At 49.5% G+C, this 20,194-nt stretch overlaps 1 protein-coding gene across 2 annotated transcripts; it reads right to left on the bottom strand.

The window, feature by feature from the left end:
• Positions 1-33: 33 nt before the first annotated feature.
• Positions 34-18,536, bottom strand: LOXL3 (lysyl oxidase like 3). 2 transcript variants are annotated; one of them, XM_023506154.2, is made up of 14 exons: positions 18,397-18,536; positions 16,635-16,956; positions 14,085-14,248; positions 12,722-12,939; positions 3,021-3,243; positions 2,618-2,798; positions 2,355-2,509; positions 2,000-2,167; positions 1,757-1,919; positions 1,303-1,546; positions 1,042-1,157; positions 725-861; positions 536-647; positions 34-399 (listed from the first exon to the last, which is right to left on the bottom strand). In XM_023506154.2, exons 2-14 carry the CDS (start codon positions 16,951-16,953, stop codon positions 326-328), a joined length of 2,274 nt encoding a protein of 757 aa, XP_023361922.1. In that variant the 5' UTR covers positions 16,954-16,956; positions 18,397-18,536; the 3' UTR covers positions 34-325. The 2 variants fall into 2 exon arrangements, with proteins under 2 accessions (XP_023361922.1, XP_031799609.1); XM_031943749.1 differs by lacking the exon at positions 18,397-18,536 and having other exon boundaries at positions 16,635-17,022.
• Between the last annotated feature and the right edge of the window lie 1,658 nt (positions 18,537-20,194).

Below are 20,194 nucleotides of genomic sequence, written 5' to 3'. Positions count from 1 at the left end.
TCCAAAGAAACAGGAGAAACATTTTATATAAAATAAAATTAAAATAAAATAAAATTTTAACTAGTGACATGTTGTAGCCAAGAGTGAGGGGAGTAGGATGGATTCCTCCCCAAAACCAAAAGATTGGAGGTATTGACTGTGTCCCCAGGACATCGGTGTGCATGGTAGAGAGCTGCTTTTTCTGCTCCAATCCAGTTGTGGAAGGTTAGGGAATCCTCCTTCCCAGTCCATGCGCCAAACTGTTTGGCTGAAGCCAAGATCTGGTTCCAATAGTGCCCTGAGGGTGGGGAGGTCCAAGAGCCAGGTAGCAAATGGATCCGGGGCCTCAGACAATTTGGTTGTTGGCCTGGCCAGGGTAGCGTTCAAATCTCCTGTTGGCCTCTTCGCTGAAAGCATCTCCTGGGGAGGAAATGGCAGTGGGGTTGGATCAGGCCCTGGTCCCCCTAAGAGGAGCTGAAGGAGAGGTGGGAGGGAAAGGAGAAGCTGGCGCGGGAGTGGGGAGGGCTTGCCACCCTGCTCAGCCCAGCCCTGATACCAATGTGGCAGTTGTGCACCCAGATGCGGTGTCCGTCGTATTTGCAGTTACATTTCATCGCGTTGTTGGTGAAGTCACTCTCCGCCACTTCAAAGTTGGGGTTAATAACCACCTGATGTGAAGAATCGGGGATCAGAGTTCCCTTCGGGCACACCCAGCCCTAGACAGCCCGGGTGTCCTCCCCCTCACCTGCAGGATGTAGTTTCCGGGTTTCACATCTGTGATGTCAATCCACTGGCAGTCAATGTCATGCCGGTAAAGATCCCAGCATCCCACGGTGATGCCCTGTTCCCCAAAGTTGGCACACTCATACCGCTTGGAGACGTCTGGGGGGATGGGGAGTTGAGAGGATGGAGAAGCCCCAGGAGGCTTTAGCTGCCACAAGTCCCAGGCAGGGAGTCAGATCCGACCGAGGCAGGGAAGGCCAGAGCTGGAGTCCCTCAGATCTCTGGGCTACGTTTAGACTCTGGTGGCAGATGGGGACCCCTTCCAGACAAGTGACTCACCCTCTTGACATTCAGTGTCCTCCAGACAGAAACTGGCCTTGTGACCCTCAGCCACCTTGGTGCCATTGGGCGTCAGGATGTCATAATGAGTAAAGATGTCCATGCTGTGGTAGTGCCTGTGGGGGGGATTTACAGGGGCCTACAGGCCTGCTCCTCCACTAGGAAGGCCTTTGAGGTCCTCTCCCATGGAGCACAGTCCCTCCTTCCTTCCCCCACCAACCCTCAGCCTTCCCCTCATTAGCCAAGGCCCCCTTCCCTCACCCATGGCACTCATGCCACACCCAGGAGTGCCGCCCAGCCTTGGGCCTGAAGTCGGCTCGGCCAAGGTTATGGATCTGGGAGGAGAAACGCAGTAACCGCCGGTGGCCGTAGGGCCAGTTGGCTGACCGGGCAGAGCGAGACAGACAGTTTTCCTCCGCTGCGCAGTACAGCATGTGTAGTGGTCGGTCCTCAATGTAGGCAGTCTCCTGCACCAGTGCTGAGTGTAGGATCAAGTCTGATGCAGCTGGGAAGGTCAGGGGAGGAGGGAGGAGGTCACGGATTACAGGGGCAGAGACTTCTGTGATTTTGGAGAGGAGGAGCATCCCCTCCCAGTCTGCCTAAGGACTGGATTTTCACTGGAGACTTCCCCCTGGGGTCACACGTTCCCCACGCCCTGTCTCCAAGGAGGCTTGTTCTGGGCCAGACCCCCACCCCCCAATCTTCTCCCCCTCACTCTCAGAACAGATGACACCAGCAGCGAAGCGTGTGCCCGTCCTCTTGCACGCAATGTGGGTCCCGTGGTGGGCGCACTCCCCTAGGGACAGCTCGGAGCCCGTACAGCGAACTCCACTCAGCACCAGCTCCGTGACGTTCCCCGAGTCCCAGTACCACGTCTCCTGCAAATGGGAACATAGGACTCGTGAGAGAACAGGAAGCGTGGGGAGAAGAACCTCTCCCCCTTTCCCTCCAAACCTACCTGCAGGCCGTGGTTGGCATAGCCCAGGCCCAATTGCCGGCAGGCCACCATAGCCTCCAGTGTTCCCCAGTCATCTCCACAGATGAGGCCCCACCGGGGGGAGCCGGGTCCCCCTACCTGCACCTCCACTCGCCCCTCATACCGGCTGCGGCCCCCACTTAGCCGGATCTGCAGGGAGCAAGGGAAAGGCACGTTGCAGACCCTCATCGTGGGTTCACGAGGCTGATGGGGATGTCGGGGGTTCTTGAGAGCACAGAGGATGAGGAAAGGGGGGGGTTGAAGGTGGGGAGGGAAGGAGGCGAGAAGCCGTCAGTGAGAGAGCGCAGGGGACCAGGCTTCAGAGGACGGAGCTGACCGTGGCCTCCACCCCCGTGTAGGGCAGGTTGCAGCGGACAGCGGCGTCCTGGGCGTGGGAACAGTCCTCGGCAGTGATGTTCTTGTGCGGGCAGTTCCAGAGGCTTGCTTCCCGGCCCGAGCAGCGCACCTCACTCAGGTGGATGGGGCCCATACCTGGGTCAGGGGTCAGAGGTCGGGAGCTGACCGTGGCTCCCAGCTCCACGGCTGCCACCCGATAACTAATCCTGAGGTGCGCCCTCCCTCCCTCTGCCCTTGGCTCACCCTGGCCCATTCGGGCGCCGCTCAGGGCCTCACGGGCACTCCCAAAGCCCAGTTCCCGGCACAGAACACTGGCCGACTGCAGGTCCCACTTGTGGTCACAGACCGTGCCCCACTCACCGCCCTTCAAGACCTCCACCCGGCCCTCGCCCGGCCGTGCCCCGCCCTTCAGGCGAAGCCGGGGCTGAAAAGAGACAGAGATGGGGAGAACATTAGCGGGCCGGGGAGGCAGGCACCCAGGTTGGGACGGGAGGCGGGAGGGGGTGGCGCGGAGCAGCCCCAGGGATCGCCTTCTCTGCCGTAGGGGTCGGGGGCGGAGGGAGGTGTCAGCAGGGCCCCACTGATCCCGGGGGGGGGGGGCAGGAAGGGGGTGGGAGACTTCCCTCTGCTTGGGTCACACACACACCTCTCCCCGAGGTTGTGCCGATGACTGCTTCTTTCTCTGGCCGTTGGCTGTGGCATAAAGAGAGCCTGGCACACAGCTCACCACGGCGGGTGCCCCACCTGGGCACCGGGCAGTGTCATTGCCATGATAGAATTCCAGGGGGCAGAGGGAGAGGTGAGCCTCGGTGCCCATGCACGCCACTCCATGCAGACCAAAGGAGTGACGTTGGCGCTGGGCCAGCAGCCTGGGGATGGGAAGGAGCAGGGTGGACCCCGGGTCCGGCCACCTCATCCTCAGCCCCCTTCCCAGCTCCTTGCACGCTTTCCCCTGGCCGTCCTCGCCCTAACCTCCCACCCCTTTCTCCGAGCCAGAAAAGACACCCAGAGTCACCGCAGGAGATCCAAGAGACAGTAAAGTTTCCAAAAAAAAGGAGGGTTTTAGGGTGAGAAGGCAGGAGGAGCCTTCTGGACAGAGGGAGCAGCGGATAGCTCATTGCAACCTCGACCCCTAATCCATCAGCCTCCCCCCCATGTCTCGGAACATGATGAAGGGCAATGAGCAGAAAGGGCCGGGCCCAAGGGCCCAAGGGCCCAGTGTGGCCAGGAGGTAATGCAGGAACAGGAGGCCCAGGCAGCCCACGGGGACACAAATGCTCACCGGGGATGCTGGGGCAGAAATAAGCCGCGGAGACGTGGGAAGTGATGGGACCAGAGGAAGAGCACGGGCTTGAAAATGAATTCTGGCCCTCAACAACTTTGTGTGACCAGGAATAAGTTACCTATAACTTCTCCAATCCTGTTTCCTTTTATAAAATAGGAAGAATACTCAATTTAGAGTACTTTTCTCCCAGAATCAAGTGAAATAAACTATAAAATACAACATTAACGTCAGCTGCTGGGGACCAGGAGAGCCTCGGATGCAGATTCTGCCAGTTTTCGAGTATGAATGAGGGACTTAACCTCTCTAGGCTTGTCTCCTTATCCATTAAAAAGGCTGATAATTACTCACCTGGTGGACTTGTGGAGAGGATGAAATGAGATCGTAAAACACTTTGCGTACCTTAAGGCGCTACATAAGTGTCAGTGAATATTATATTTGTTTTTGAAAGGACAGAGGCTGTTTCAGGGCAGAATGGGAAGCTGGGCTTGGGAAGGAGATGCAGGACAATAGGTCGAGGGAGGGATCAGAATGAGTCAATATGGGAGAGATCATCCAGGCAATGGAGGGGTACCGGGGGAACAGGCCTTGAGAAGGTCAGAAAAGAGGGAGGGTGATGGGAAGCCAGTCACTCCATGTGTCTCAAAAACACCCCAGGGGAAAGATTCCACAAAATGCCAAAGCGTAGCCTGGACAAGAGAAGTGAGTCTGCTCATGGAGCAACAGGCCCCAGTGCCACAAAGGAAGGCCCAGCAGGATCTGGTGCTAAGGGGTCCAGGTCGCACCGGGGGAAAGCAGGAAAGACTATCCTCCTCCATCCTGTAGTTACTGAGTGGTAGCTAGGACAGGACTGGCACTGGCAGAAAACATTGCCTGTGAAGATGGGTACGAGAATAAGAGCAAGCTTGGAGGAAAACAAAATGTGTATGTGTGTGTGTGTGTGAGCATTTAGTACAAGAAGCCCAGAATAAAGAGACTCCCAAGGAGCAGGCAACGTCAGGGGTCTTGGAAATGGTCTTATCCCAGAGTAGAAAGAGAAGTCCTTACAAGGGGGCTCAGAACGGGGGCCTGTTCATGGCAAGGGAGACATCAAAAAGGAATCCCCAAAAGTAGAGCTTAAAGAAGCAACCTCAAGTTCTTTAAGCCAGACGCTGCTGAGAGATGCCCAGAGGATGTTTTGTGATCCCTGGCCCAAGATGGAAAAAGAATAGAGTAATGAATTTTCCCCTTGGTCTTCACTGACCAAGCAGAGAGATTCTCACATCCAGATTGTCTCCTGAAGCCCTGGGGTGGAGGGGTTTGTTCTGGGGGTGGACAGGGCTTGTGGTGCAGAGGGATGGACTCTGGGCTGTCATTCAGATCTGTCGAGTACCCTATCACTACCTTTAGGATCTCAGGCAAATTGCTTTCCTGCTCTGAGGCTCAAGATTCCTCATCTGTAAAAATGGGGATCACCATCTTTGTCCTGCCAGCTCCCCTTCCTCCTCAGAACTGTGGTGAGAACCAGCAAGATAATGCGAGTACTGCGTGGTGTATAAATGAGAGTGAAATTGTTGTTCTGGGACTAAGAAGACAGGCAGCAATCCCCCAGAGTTCTGAAGTAACTTGAAGGAGAAAGACAGGACCGAGTCATGCAGCCTTCTGTTCTATATGCTACTGTACTAGGAAGCTAAGTGACTGCTGCTTTCTAATGAGGTTTCAGGCAGAATCCTGAATTTCCTAGCAGCTCTGCTGAAGGAATGAATATATGACAAAGGAGGGGGGTCACTGGTCACTCAGGCAAACGTCATCGGGGTGGGCGCAGAATGAAGCAGCATACGACCGGACTTGGGAGATCCCCAGTCCCTGAAGCCCTCCCCCTCCCCCCTGTGTCCCCTGCTTGACCAGTGGGCTCTCAGGGCCTCTGCGTCCTTTTCACCATCCAGTTCTTTATTTACCTCTTTTTGGGCCCCTGGCCTGCACGGGGTTTGTGTTTGGCTTTAAACTTGGTGACTGGCCTGGAAAAAGGAGATAGACATGGAGGGAGGCAGAAGACAAGCGGAAGGGGATCAGGAAGGGTCGGGGGACATCAGATCCCTTGTCTTTTCTGTTCTGTTCCTCAGAAAGAGACAGGACAGCGGGAGAGAAGGGATGGGGAAGGCAGGCAGTCTGGAAAATGCAGTCAGGGAGCTGGGGCACACCATCCACACTGACCCCTCCATGGCCACGTTGAGCAGGGCTCCAGGGGTCCATGCTGCCCCACTGGAGATGCCTGATCATAGCAGGGAAGAGGTAAAGAGTGGTTGAATTTAGGCAGAGCCATGGGAAAGAAGTGAAGGGAAAGGCTGGAAAAGAGGGGAGGGTAAAGGGGAGCGAGTATGAATCGAGGCTGGTGGAGCTGGGAGCTGAGGGTTCAAATCCAGGGTTGCCAAGGGGAGCAGAAGGGAATATTTCTTCCACCTGTCCCCACATTTGACCCTGCTTGGCCACACCCCGATTCACTACCCTGGGATCTGGAAAGGACAGGGTCCTTCCAGTTCCTGGAGCCACAGGGAGGATCAGGACGCCCCTGGATTCAGCCAGAGGTCAACCCCCTCCTGCCCTGTTACCTGCTACGAGACCCACGGCGTTGGGCAGAGGCCTTGGCTGCCCGTTTCCTTAACCGTCTGTGTGGACAAGAGAACACTGGAGTAAGGGACTAGCCTGGGGCCCGGGACCTGGCTAGAGGGCCAGTCATAGTCAGGAACAAGAGAAAAATTTCCCCAAGGGCTCAGGGGGTCTCTCATCTCCTGCCCATGCCTTTTTCTTTCCAACCCCCCAACCAACTAAGACATCAGAGACAGACCTTCGTAGTTCAAAGTTAGATATGAATGCCTGGAAAAAGGGGAAAAGGTAGGAGATGGAGACCCCAAAATGTATTGGGGTTGGCACCTCCTCTGTGAAGTCTTCCATGATCTCCCAGCTGAAAGTGATCTCTTCAGTCACTCTGGTTCTTTCGGTATGTTATGGTTTGTAAAACCCTCTGTACTGGATTATATATAAACTCCAAGGCAGGGACTGTATTTTTAATCTTGACTCTGTCCATTTAAAGACTCGGGACAGGATCTTTGCCTTAGAACGACAGAGACTAGCAGGCAGGATGGGAGCCAAGAGTCTCCATTCGGCCAAAAGTAGAGCTGTAGAGGTCGGGGTGGTAGATAGTGTCTGTCAGCCCATGACCATGGCGGAAATGGGGTGGGGTCAAGCCCAGGAATTCAGAAGTTGGCCACGGAGGGAATCACGGGATCTGGCCCACAGCCAGGGTGTTGGAGCCGGTCAGGCCCAAGCATGGGCTAATCCAGCTGACCTCTCTCCTTGGCCCTCGGCCAGACCCAAGGCTCGTTGCCAAGAAGGGAGTGCAAGAGCAGAGAGCTGCCCCGAGGCGAGGCAGGCAAAGCCAGAACACTGGAGGGAATGGGAGCAGTCCCAGGCGAGGTCCTAAATACTCCAATGGCCCCTTTCCTAGCCCCAGCTTGGATCAGCTCCCCCGGAGTGAGGTACAAGGGTCTGCTTCCTTTTTTACTGGCCCAAGCTCAACCTGTCAACTCCAACTCTTCATCTTCCCCTGATCCCCAGCTGGCCCCACCTCCCAATTTCCATAAACCATAAGCCCGGCCATCTTTCCAGTCACCTACACTTTGGGATTAGAGGACGCTCTGGCCCTCTCATTTCAGCCCCCAATCAACAGCCGTGTTTGTTCCCTCCACATTATCTCTTCAGTCTGTCCTATCTTCCCTGGACTATTGTAACAGCTTCTTAACTAGTCTCTCTAATACCAACTTCTCTTTCACACGGGAACAAAACCACCTGGATAATGCATCTTACCTGTGTCACAGCTGAAAAATCTTCAGTAGTTTCTTATTGCCAATAAAAACTCCTTGGGCCGGCATTTAGGGTTCTCCAAGCTGACTCCTGCCTACCTTCCTAGCTCTAGCTCATGTTACTCTCATTCTTTCCACAGTCCAACTGGGCAAATCACCGTTCCCCGTGCACGGCAAGTCATCCTCCTACTCTGCTTTGGCCAAGATGTCGACTTCTAGGCCTGGAATGCCTTCCCTTCTGCCACGTGGCATCCCAAGCTTCCTCGGAAAGGTAGCACTTCCTATTCTGAGTCCCCCTGGCTGCTGGTATATGAAATCTCTTTCTCTCTTGAAATCACTCAGTATTAGATCATATAAACTTTGTATCTACTTAATTGTATACATGTTTCCCACCTGGTAGAATGGAAGCTTTGTGAGGGCAAGAATTAACTCTTTATGTGTATATCTCCGCCACTTGGTACTCAATAATTTGTGGATCCTTGAACCAAATTCACAATTCTAAATCCCATCCACACTGGATTATTTTCTGTCCTAATTTTTTCTGTTTCTGTAACAATGTTCTCCCACATCCCACATCCCTACTAGCATTCAAATCTCTGCCTACTGAAGTCCGTTCCTTCTCCTAAAATGTATTGGGGTCAGCACCTCAATGAAGTCTTCCGTGATCTCTTCAGTCACTCTGGTTCTTTCGGTATGTTATGATTTGTAAACTCCTCGTATTGGCTTATAAACTCCAAGGCAGGGACTGTATTTTTAATCTTGACCCTGTCCATAGTAAGTACTTAAGTTGAATTGAATTTACTTTTCTTCACCCTGAAGGAGTTCCTAGTGGTTGGGATTTAGGCCCTAAACTTTAGTTACTTCCATTCATTAACCACTAAGCTTCAGTTGCCCCCATTCATTAACCATTTTCGTGCTCTTTCATGGTCAAGATACCTTTTGGCCAATTCCCCTTTCATGGCTATTCCCTCCCTGGACATTCTGCTCCACGGGAAAGAGCAGTAGCCACAATTGTCTCAGGATTTGGAGGGAACCATTGTGATGATCCTTAGTTCCTCTTCCTAAGCTCCCAATGCAAAGAGCTGAGACCCCTTGCTCCCCATCCCATAAACCTGCTTTGGAACATTTCCCCTTGAATACATTATCATTAAATTACTTAGAATATACAGTCTGAGAAGAGGTGCTGGGGAGAATTCCCTGCTTCATTCCTTCCTGAAAAATTGCTGTGGCCTCCAATGTGGTCTCGTTAGAAAGAGTGATGGCTTTGGTGCTGGGGTGCCTCAGTTTGATTACTGGCTCTGTAAGACCTATTTTCCTTTTCAGGTCTGTTTTCTCAATGACAAAATGAGAAAGCCAGACTATTAGATATTTCTAAGGTTCCTTCCAGCTCTAAATGTATGATTCCTATGAGAATTTCAGAATTGGAGGAAGCCTTAGAAGCCATCTTATCCAGCTCACACTTTCTGCAGCATCTTCAACAGGGAAGTTCAGTCCCTCCCTACGAAAAACACCCTTAAATCACTTATCACTTATTCCTCTGTCAGTCACATAGGCTTAATAATTATCACCGCCGTCCTACAATCTCCTCTCGGCTTTATAGGAGCTACAGTACTAATAATTGCCCACAGACTCACCTCCTCAATACTATTTTGTCTAGCTAACACTAACTTCGAATGCATCCATAGCCGAACCTTAATCCTAACTCGGGGTCTCCAAATAATTCTTCCACTTATATGCCTGATGGTTATTACCAAGCCTTGCTAATCTAGCCCAACCCCCTTCCATCAATCTTTTTAGGAGAACTGATAGTAATTATAACTACATTCTCCTGATCTAATTTCTCACTCATCCTCCTAGGTACCAATATGGTAATCACAGCCCTCTATTCACTCCACATACTAATTACCTCCCAACAAGGTAACTCTGCTCCCTCCTCTGGCATGGTTCATTTTATACACTTTGGGGTGTATAAATAAAATAAGATATAAATATAAAGCTTTTCCTTTATTTTGAACCCCATTTTATATAGAGTGTCTAAATAAGATCTAATAATAAATATAACTATAAAGTTTTTTGTTTATATTGAGCTTATATTGAGCTCACATCTATCTTTTGGGGCACTCATTATTATAATATGTTAAATAAGACAACCCCAACACTAACTGCTCCAAACACTTTCTCCCCCAAAGAAATATTTCTTCACTGCTCTTCATTTCTAGTTTTTATGGCACTATATTTTCTTCTCTATTATTAAATATTTCTTGTAGTCTTATAGTGATCTAAGTCTTTGGAGACTTCAATCTTGATTCTGTCGTTAAATTATCGATGTGACTTTGGAAAAGGCCTTTCCATTTCTCTGAGCCTTGGTTTCCCTCTGTTGAATGAAAGGCTGGATCACATGGTCTTCTACTTTGCAATTCTTAATTATCTCATTGCTTCATGTGTGTTTTTATCTCCTTTACTACATTTAGAATCATAAATTTAGAGATAGAAAGGACTTTTTAGATTATCTAGTTCAATTCCCTTATATTTTACAGTTGAGGAAACTGAGGAAGGGACTTGCCCACTTTTTGGTCATCCAGACCTTCTAATCCAACACTTTTCACACACTGTGCCATTCTGCCTGCCTTATGGAAAATTTTGGAAGGCAAAGATTCCAAGCTCTCTGGTAAACTCAGTGTGGAGGTTATATGAATTCTTGCTGATTCAATGACCCTTCCAGCTTCCTGTGACACAAAGTCTCTGAGACTCTACAGAAAGATGAATACAAACCCCAGACAAACTTCTGATCTGTTCCAAATCTTTATCACACCTTTGCTCATTCCACATCCTCACTCATCCTAAAATCCTGCTGAAATCCTACAGATCCAATTGAATCCAATAAGGATTTAAGGATCTCCTAAATAATGCACTGGAACAGCGAGGTGGCAAAATGGATAGAATGCCAGGCCCTGACGTCAGGAAAATGAGTATTCCTGAGTTCTAATATGGGTTCAGAAAACTTCCTATCCCTGCGACACTAGGTAACTCCCTTACCCTTGTTTGCCTCAGTTTCCTTATCTGTAAAATGAACCAGGGAAAGAAGTGGCAAACCATTCTTGCATAAGAAAACCTGAAATAGGGTCATGAAAAGTTGGACATGACTGAAATGATGGAACAACAAAATCATGTATTTGGTACAATGGAAACAACCTGGATCTAACCAAAAGTGTCCCACAGGCCTCCATCCTGTGCCCTCTTCTCCTCTCCCGCTATTCTATTTCCCTAGGTGAACTCATCAGCTCCCATAGATTCAATTATTGTCTCTTTGCCCACGATTCCCAGATCTGTTTATCCGCTCCTAACCCCTCTCCTGATCTCTAGTCTTGTATCTCTATCAATTAAAATTCCTGAATGAGATATCTCCTTGACATCTTGAGCTCAGTATGTGCAAACCTGAACTCATTCTGTTTCATCTAAAAGCTCCCTTCTTGGTAATTTCTCCGTGCCTTTCAAGGGTGTCATCCTCCTCCCAGTCACACAGTCTCCGAGCCTGGAGATCATCCTGAGCGCTTCTTTCTCGGTCCCCGTATACAAATAGTCGCCCAGTTGCCTGGCTAGCCTTGGAACATCTATCCTGCATTTCCTTCTTTCTCCTGGCACTGCCCCTGCTCTGGCAAAGGCCCTCACAACCAAATGCTTGACCGATTACGATAGTCTTCTGCTTCATTTCCCTTCCTCATTTTGTCCTATTACTGTTGACTCTATTCAGCTGCCAAATTGACCTTCCTAAATCACAGATCTGACCATGTCCCTATGACCAACCCAATTTGTGAACTCAGCGGTTCCCAAGTACTTCCAGAATCAAACAGAAAAGGCTTAGTCCATAATACTTGGGACCACAATCTGGTTCCTTGACAACTTTCTAATCTTACAGGTTATTCTTCTGTCCCCACTCTGTGAGCCGATAATGGCGACTTCCGTCCTGTTCCAAACAAATCTAGTTCCCGACTCCCGGCATTTTCACTGGCCATTTCCCAAGCCTGAAACCTTCCTCCTCTTCTCCTCTTGCTTCCCTGGCTTCTTTCTCCTCTCAGTCAAAGTGCCTCCCTCTGCCAGAAGTCTTTTTGACTACCTTCCCCTCAGGGCCTTATCTCTGAGATCATGGCCAGTTCAGCTCCTCTGGATCTTTTTGGTACATTGTCTTCCCTAGGAGACGGTGACCTCTTGGAGATCAGAAGGTTTTTGCCTTTCTTTGTAACTTCAGCGCTTAGCACAGTGTATGGCACTTAAATAGGCATTTAATAAAGGCTTGTTAACAGGACTTGGATCTGGTGGCTGAGGAAATAGGTTCGAATCCTGCCTTTGCCACTTACTATCATGTAACTTCAGTGCTTAGCATTTAGTAAGTGCTTGTTAACAGGCTAAGGAATCCTAACTTTGTCACTTACTATCAGTTTCTTTATTTATAAAATAAAGTCAGATTAGATGACTAAGGTTTCTTCTAGTTCTTAATGGATACAGGGGGGCTGACAAATGGAGGAAATTACACTTCACAGAGAACAAAAACCCTTTCTTCCAGGAAGCCTTTCTAGATCTCACCCTCTGTGGCCCTAGTTTGAGAGCGTCAGAAAAAGTAGCCTAGGGCAGAGAATCAGAAGAATCTGCCTAGCTCTAGATGATGTCACCTACATTAAGACATGGAAAGGCTCAGATCAAGCCCAGGGGGAAGCCCCGCCCCATTACAACAAACCCTACCCACTGAGAGGCCCCACCCTCACCCTACTCCTTTCCAAGGCCCCAGGCCACCCCCCAGCACCCACTCCCCATCTGGGTGCTTCCAACGTCTTTCCTCCCCAAACATCCCCATTTCTGTCTCGTAGTTCAGCTCTCCGTAGCACAGTCAAGAACCCACAATTTTTATATTTTTGCTCTTCAGACTCATGGTACTTCAAACCTTTCAAATTCAGAGCTCTACAGTCATCCCATCATACTCCCCGGCCCCCCAACTTTAGCCTGTGACCCCCTTAAACCTCAGAACTCAGAATACTCCATTCCTCAAACCCTGGGCCCTCGCACCTAGAATTTCATGCCACGGTGACTGGCTTTGACTTGCCTTGCTTTTCATACCCATCAAGCCCTGAAATTCAGTTCCCTTCCTAACTCAGACCCCTTCTTACCTCTCTCTCTCTCCTCACACCTGGGAGCCCCTTTCTCCCATCCCTTGTCCCAGCCCGGCTCTCTTACCTGTAGAAGGCGGCATTCACTCTCCGCTCGCTGGGGAAGCCCAGCATCCCGCAGATCACTCGGCTGTTATGGGCACTCCATCCTTGGTCGCACACCTGGGCCCACCCCCCGGGGAGCCGGACCTCAACCAGCCCCTCTGTGACAGGCAGCGGCCGCCGGCCTCCTCCCACAGCTGACTTCAGACGAACCTCTTCCACCTGCAAATGCTGCTCCTCCACCTGGGGATAGGATGGCACAGGTCTGGGTAAACCCTCATCACAGAAACACATCTCAGGGGCTAAAGGATCACAGCCTCAGAAGGCCTCAGGGAAACCACTCATTCTCATTCTCTCACTTACCTGAAGACTTTAAGATTGAGAATTAGAAGGGACCTTAGAGATCATCTTTGATTCCCTCCATTTTACAGATGAGGAAACTGAGGTCTAGCACTATGTTAGGATTTATTTAAATCATATAACTCTCCAGTCCCATATATCCCCCTGGAGGTACTTGACACAAAAACCTTTTTTCACATAATAATAAGTCAAAGTTTCTATAGAAAATCTAACCCTATCATAAAAAAATGTAAAGAAAATTTAAAAAGGCGAAGCAGGGCCAGATGATTGATCCAGAGCTGGAAGAAATCTTGGGGGTGGAAGAGAACCGAGGCTCAGATTGGTTAAATGACTACAAAGGAACCAGACTGGAGATTGCCGGTCAACCTCCCCAGCTCCATCTTTCCACTAAACCAGGCTGCCTTCCCTATGATATTATATACTGCTTGTCCCAGCTAGGTGGCGCGGTGGAGACAAGTGCCAGCCCTGGGAAGACCGATCTGAGTTCAAACTCAGCTGTGTGACTGTTTGCCTCAGTTTCCTCATCTGTAAAATGAGCTGGAGAAGGGAATGGCAAATGATTCCAACATCTTTGCTTGGGAATCCCTAAATGGGGTCACAAAGAGTTGGAAGTGACTGAACAACTGCTCCACGATCCCCATATCTTCTCCAGCTCTCAAATGCCTGTATATAATAATAATTTATATAGACTTTACAGCTTGCAAAGGGTTTTACTTTTTGACTATCAGCTCATTTTGGTTCCTTATAAAAATGGAGTAAAATTAAATTTAAAAAACAAATGAATATTATCTTATCCTCACAAAAACCTTGGGAAGGAGACACTATTATTATTACCATTTTACACATGAGAAAAATGAGGCAAGACAGAGGCTTGCTGATTTGCTTGGGATCCCAAGACTAGTAAATGTCAGAAGCAGGATTTGAATTCATGTCTCTGAGTCACAGTTGAGCTTCCCTCGAACCGCTCTCCCTAACTGCCTCCTGTGTGTTTGTGAAAAAACTGTGTTTTTGCCCATGTACCCACCAACCTCTATGATGTTGGAATCGGAGAAGCCGGGAAGGCGCTGATCCTTGCACACGACACCAGCGTCCTCGTCGTGGGTGCAGTCGCTGTTGCCCCAGCCCCGAGAACTACACTCACTCACACTTCGCTCTGTTCCTCTGCAGTTCAGGTTGTCCAGCCAGATTCGGCCTTGGGGAGTAGGACAGGAGGGAGTGAGAGGGAGCACAGAGATGGTGGCGAAGGTGGCAATGGGGATGTTGGCAGGGGGTTTAGAGGCCCACCCTGCTAATTTACAGGTAAGGAAAGAGAGGCTCAGGGCCTTGGCAGACAAGGAGCTGCATCGTGGGCCATTAATGACCTTCTGAGTTAATTAAATGAATGTTCTGGACCAAGCAGATATGGGTGCCAGAAGGAGGATGGGAGGAACCTGTGGTGATTACCCAGGTAATGCAGAAAGGCCTTGGTGGGACCAGGTTCATTTTGAGTGAGCCGAAATCACACCGAATCATAGAATTTCATGTGATGGAAAATTAGAAACCACTGAGTCAAACGATTTCATTTTTTCCAGAAGGGGAAACTAAAGTTCAGAGAGGCAAATTGACTTTCTCAAAATCATAGGATGATTTAGGGGAAGATCTAGAATGAGGACTCCCATCTGATCCGATCCAAAACTTTTTTCTAAGAAACGACTAGATTCCTGGGCACTCCCTTGGTCTGATTCCCCTCCCAATCAGCCCCCCTCATGTAACATCTGACCCTACTTTGATATGCTCTTTTTCCGAGCTAGAGTTAAAAATCTCAGAGTTGGGAGAGACCTTAGAAATATGCTGTCTTGATTTTTATGGAAATGTTTTGCATAACCTCACAAATGGTTTTTTAATTGGGGGTGGGGATAAAGGAGAGAACCAGAATTCAAAAAATTTTAAAAGTAAATGTAAAAAAACATTGTTTTAAATATAACTAGAGAAAATATGAAAAAAATAAATCAAATTCCAAAATGAAATAGGCTGTCCCAACTCCCTCTCAGCACAGCAATCCTTTCTATAGCTTTCCTCCTGGGATCATTGAGATTTCTCTTCAGGACTTTTGAATGTGTGGAAACTCACTGCTTCCTGAAGAAGCCCATTCAGATTTATTTAATTAGTTTTGAACAGTTCAGGTTGTTAGGAAAGTGCTATTTGAGCTGCGCTCTCTCTCCCTGTAACTTCTACTCATTGTATTGAGTTCTGCCCTTTGGAGATCATGAACCTAATTTGTCTTCTATATGCTAAATATCCACAGACATCAAGAAAAGCAGAGGTTAAAATGACTTGCCATATATTGAGGAAGTGTTGGAGAAGGCAAAGGTTTTCTTGAATCCAAGTTCAATCCTGACTTTCAGAAATTGCAGAATGGTCAAGGAGGAAGAAAACTGAGAAAAGGCTTTTAGAATTGGCAATTAAAAGGTCATTGGTGGCGGCCTTGGAGAGACTCACCAAGTAGTCTTAGGAAAGAAGCCAGATTTCAAGTGTGCTGAGCAAGAAGAAGTTGAGTTAAAGTCTCTTTCTAGAAATTTTACAGTTAAGGGAAGGAGACAGATATGGGGTCATATTTTGAGAGGATGGTGTGATGAAGGGAAAATTGTTTTTTAAGATTACAGGAGACCTAAGTATTGGAAAAAGAAAGAAGTATCATTTTGGGAGAATGGAGGACGATTGAAGGAGTTTATGTCTAATGGCCTCTGAAATTGGAAGCAAAGTTATAGTCTGAAATTGGGGATCATCAAAATAAATTTCCAACAATCAGAACTCATGCCATGGTAAGTTTCCTGTCCATGGGAGTTTTCAAAAAGAGGTAGCATGACCATTTGTCAAGGATTCTAAATTATTTCCATGTTCCAATAAGCAAACTTTCTCCTTCCCTAGGACCATAAATCTACAATTGAAAGATACTTCAGAGGCCATCTCATTCTACAAATAAGGAAACTGAGGTCCAAGGAAGTTGTGATTTGCTCATATGAGTAGTAGAATTTGAACCCATGTTCTCTGATTTCAGAACTAATGCTTTCTAGGCTGGATATTGTGTAGCTTCAATTTTCAATTACACTTCATTATGTATGTTTATTTTTTCCTCTGGATGTGCTTATCAATATCCTTGCAGAAGTGGACACAATCTGCCAGGGAAGGTTTGATGAGAGCAGAGGACAAGGGACCAATAACTCCTTCCTCATTCCATTGATGTTGCCCTTTAATCACTTTATCTTTTTTACTTGCATGTAGTCACTAAATCCCCCAGATCATTAATTTAGGAATTATTTATCTGCTCATTTCTCCTGGGGAAGTAGTTGATTTTTTGAACGGAAGCCCGATCTTACATTTATATTGATTACAGTTTATTGCATTAGATTTGGCCCAATCACTTTTTTTTAAAATTTGTACTTTTGTCAATATATTACTTATTTGCTCAAATTCTCCTCTCTCCCCTGCCTCCAAATGTCCCTCCAACCATCTTTTTCCACATCTTCCTAAACCTGAAGCCCCAGCTGCCCTTGGTGCTGTTTCCCTGTTTGGGGAGCTTTCTTGGTGCTTGTTCTCACCTGTGCCCGGGCCATACTTGGCACTGTGGGCCCATCCCGTGGCTTCGGTAAAGCCCAGCTCCCGGCATAGCACATGAGCCGCTTGCAGGGTGAAGTCATCATCACAGATGGTACCCCACTCGCCAGCCCGCTGTATCTCCACACGGCCCTCGTAGTGCTTCCGAGGGAAACCGGCGAGGCGGAAGCGAAGCTTGCTACCGGGGCTCGCCGCGGGGCTTGGGGACGGAGAGGGGGCTCCCAGGCACCAGGTGCATAGCACACACAGAACCAGCCCCCAAAGACCCCACTGCCAGCCCCCAGCAAGCTTTAGGTCAGACATGGTCTAAGAGAAATAGAAACCCAGACTTTAGTTACAGTGACAAGATGCAGAGAGTGACAATAAAGTAGAGATGGAGACCCGGACTAAGAGAATAAGAGACATCAACGGCTTTAATGACCCAGAGAGACATACAAGGAGCCGCAGAGTCTCTCGGAGAGACCCGGTGAGAGAGGGAGGGAAGGAGATGCCCTGTGAACTCCACAGATGAAGAATGATAGACATTAACTAGTCTACAGAGCGTGCAAATGTTGGAAGAAGCAATCAGTGAGCCAGGTTTCTATTAAAGCTTGATTGAGGAGGGGGAGGAACTAAGGGAGACAGAAAGCAGATCTTTATCGGAGCATGTGCAGGAGAGGGTTGGAGAAACACACACACATGTACACACAGAAGACCTCATAATTTTAGCTGCATGAATCACACACAGCCGCTACCCACACCAGGAGTCAAGAGGAGGCCTTGATGCTGACAGTGACACAGGAAACAGTGTCACGGATGCTGTCACTGTGTGACACCTCCTTGGCTACCTGTCCCAGGGGAGCATGGGGACCCAGACGGACCAGGGTTGAGTGATGGGGCGGGGCAGTGGGAACCACTGGGAGGAAGAGAGGGAAGGAGAAAGAAGGAGTGCTAAGGTCCAAGCCGTTACTGAGGCAACAGAGACTAGGCCAGAGAGACTGGCACGGTCCCCGGGGGATGGGATAGGAGCAGCTGACTTTGGGGCATTTCCATGTCCTGTAGAGGAGTCTTTGGTGGGAGCAAACCGGACCCTGTCACATCCCCTCTCCCTGCCCTCACGCCCTCTCCCCCAACCCCCATCTCGGCTCTAGCCTGCTCCTCTCCCTCCCCTCCAGCCCTCTATGGAAACTTTGACTTTTCTGGGCCAGACTCCCAGCACAAACTGCTGTCCTCTTTTTCCCTTTCCTCCCTGCTGGCCTCCTACCCTGCCCGACCCTCAGACGCTGTCCCATCCCCTCCCGCGGCTGCCACATTCCTTGCCCCTGGCCAGGCTGGTCCCCTCTGACCTTTCCCTCTCCCCCACTTCCCCTGCACTGGTAATCAGAAGACCTCCTCCATGTATGGGAGGGACCAACAACAGAAGGTATAAAACAGCTTCACATATCCATTATCTTCATCCCCCTGTTATGCCCCCTGTCCCCCATCCTGTGTTCATGAACCCCACCTTTCCCGTCTCCAGCGCCCTCCTGTTTGTTTCTTCATCCTCATGACCTGGGTCCCCCGTTTCCTGCACTCTCCTATCCTCTCCCTCTGTTTCCCCAACACTCCGAGCTTCCCTGCGCCCCTCTCCCCACTCCCATCTTTCTGACTCCCAACCCCTGCCCCCCAAGCCCTCCCACTTCTTTCCCAGCGATCACCGTCCCAGCCCCCCTCATTCTTCCTTTCCCTGCTGGTTTGTTTCCTTTGCCTCCCTCCAAGCGCTCCTACCTCTGGGCTGAGAGTTGTCTCCGAAGGAATGGGATGGGGGACTTCAGCCCTGGCCTGGGAGCTTAATCCCGGACTTCCAAGAAAGTGCCGGGCCCTGGGAGACTGGACGCCCCTCCCTCAATCCCTCCCACTGTACCACTCCGTCTGTCCCTCCCCCTCCCTGGCCAGCCAGGCCCCAGCCTCCCCCTCCGCCCCCGGCCGCTCGGGCTCAATGGAGCTTTCTTCCCTGGCTGGCCCAGGCCGGCGGACACTCGGGGGCCCGCGTGGGGCGAAGCCCCTGGCTCTGCGCGCGGAGAAGCCTCCTTTTCACTTCCCGAACTTCATCCCTTTGCCCATCCCCCCAGGTCCCTGCCTTCTTCCACCAGGCATCCTCTGAGGTTTGGGGAGAGTTGGGGTCGAGAACTGAAAGTTGTGTGGCAGTGTGTATCGTGTTTTGTGTGTGTGTACGGTGTATGTGTGCGTGCGTGTTTCTGTGTGTGTTTGTATGTGCGTGTTTCTGTGTTTGTATGTGTGTGTGGTTTGTGGGTGTTTGTGTTTTTTCTGTGTGTGGGACGTGTGTGTTTTGGGCTGTTTTTGTGTGTTTGTAAAGGGGTTTTTGTGTTTGTATGTGTTTGGTTTGTGTTGTGTGTTTTTGTGTTTGTGTGTGGCGGTGGGTGTGTGTTTGTGTTGGTTGGTTGTGGCGGTGCGTGGTGAGGGTTTTGTTATGTGTGTGTTTTGCGGTGTGTGTTTTGTGTTGTGTGGGGTATGGTTTGTGTTTGGGTGTGTGTTTGTGTGTATGTGTGTGTGTGTGTGCGGGGCGGTGTTTTTGGGTTTTGTGTGTGTGTGTGTGGTATGCTGTTTCTGTGTTTGTTGTGTGTTTTGGGTATGGTGTTGTGGTTTTTGTGTGTGGTGTGTTGTGTTTCTGTTTTGGAGTGTGTGGGTGTAGGGTGTTGTTTTGTGTTTGGGTGTTTTGTGGTGGTGTATTTGCGGTTTCTGTGTTTGTTGTGTGTGTGTTTGTGTGTGGTGGGTTTTTGTTTGTGTGTGGGTTGGGGGTTTTTGTTTGTTGGGTGTGTGTTTTGTGTTGTGTGTGTGGCTGTGTGTGTGGCATGCGGGGGTGTTTTGTGTTTGTTGTGTTGTGTTTTTGTGTGTTGTGTGTGGGGCGTGTTTTTTGTGTTTTATGTGTGGGATTTGTGTGTGCGGTTTCGTGGGGTGGTGGGAGCGTGTTTTGTGGGGTGTGTTTTGTGTGGGGTGTTGCGTGTTTTGTGTTTGGTTGGGTGTTATGGTTGTGGGGGTGCGGTTTGTGTGTGTGCTGCGGTTTTGTGTTTGTTGTGTGTGTTTGGGTGGTGTTTCTGTGTTTGTTGTGTTTTGTGGTTGGTGTCGTGTGTGTGTGTGTTGTGGTTTTGTGTTTGTATGTGTGTTTGTGTTGTGTGTGCGGTTTTGTGTGTGGTTTTGGGGTGGTGTTTTGTGTGTTTGTGGGTGTTTTGTGTTTGGTGTGTGTTTTGTTTGGGTGGGTTTTCGTGTGTGTGGGATGGTGTTTCTGTGTTTGTTGGTGTTTTGTGATGTGTTGTGGTGTTGTGTGTGTGTGTGCGGGGTTTTGGTGTTTTTGTGTTTGTTGGGTGTTTGTGTGTTGTGGGTGTGCTGTTTCGTGTTTGTTGGTGGTGCTTTTGTGTGGGGCTGTTTCTGTTTGTTGTGTGTGTTTGTGTGGGCAGGTTGTTTTGTGTTTTTGGTGTGTGTTTATGGGTGTTTGTTTCGGGGTGGGGGGGCATGCGGTTTTGTGTTTGGTTGTGTTTGTGTTGTGGGTGCGGGCGGGGGTTTCGGG

This window comes from Sarcophilus harrisii, chromosome 6 (assembly GCF_902635505.1).
Source record: "Sarcophilus harrisii chromosome 6, mSarHar1.11, whole genome shotgun sequence".
Taxonomy (NCBI): domain Eukaryota; kingdom Metazoa; phylum Chordata; class Mammalia; order Dasyuromorphia; family Dasyuridae; genus Sarcophilus; species Sarcophilus harrisii.
The sequence above is the reverse complement of the archived record's forward strand: the minus strand, read 5'-3'. Positions and strand labels throughout refer to the sequence as shown.

Bases quoted from the DNA above. Each gene is read 5' to 3' on its own strand.
- LOXL3 (XM_023506154.2), bottom strand. From the start codon at position 16,953: ATGTCTGACCTAAAGCTTGCTGGGGGCTGGCAGTGGGGTCTTTGGGGG. The intron at 12,940-14,084 runs GTTGGTGGGTAC...TCCTATCCCCAG, and splicing joins CCGATTCCAACATCATAGAG to GTGGAGGAGCAGCATTTGCA. The intron at 1,158-1,302 runs GTGAGGGAAGGG...TCCCCCCCACAG, and splicing joins GTGTGGCATGAGTGCCATGG to GCACTACCACAGCATGGACA.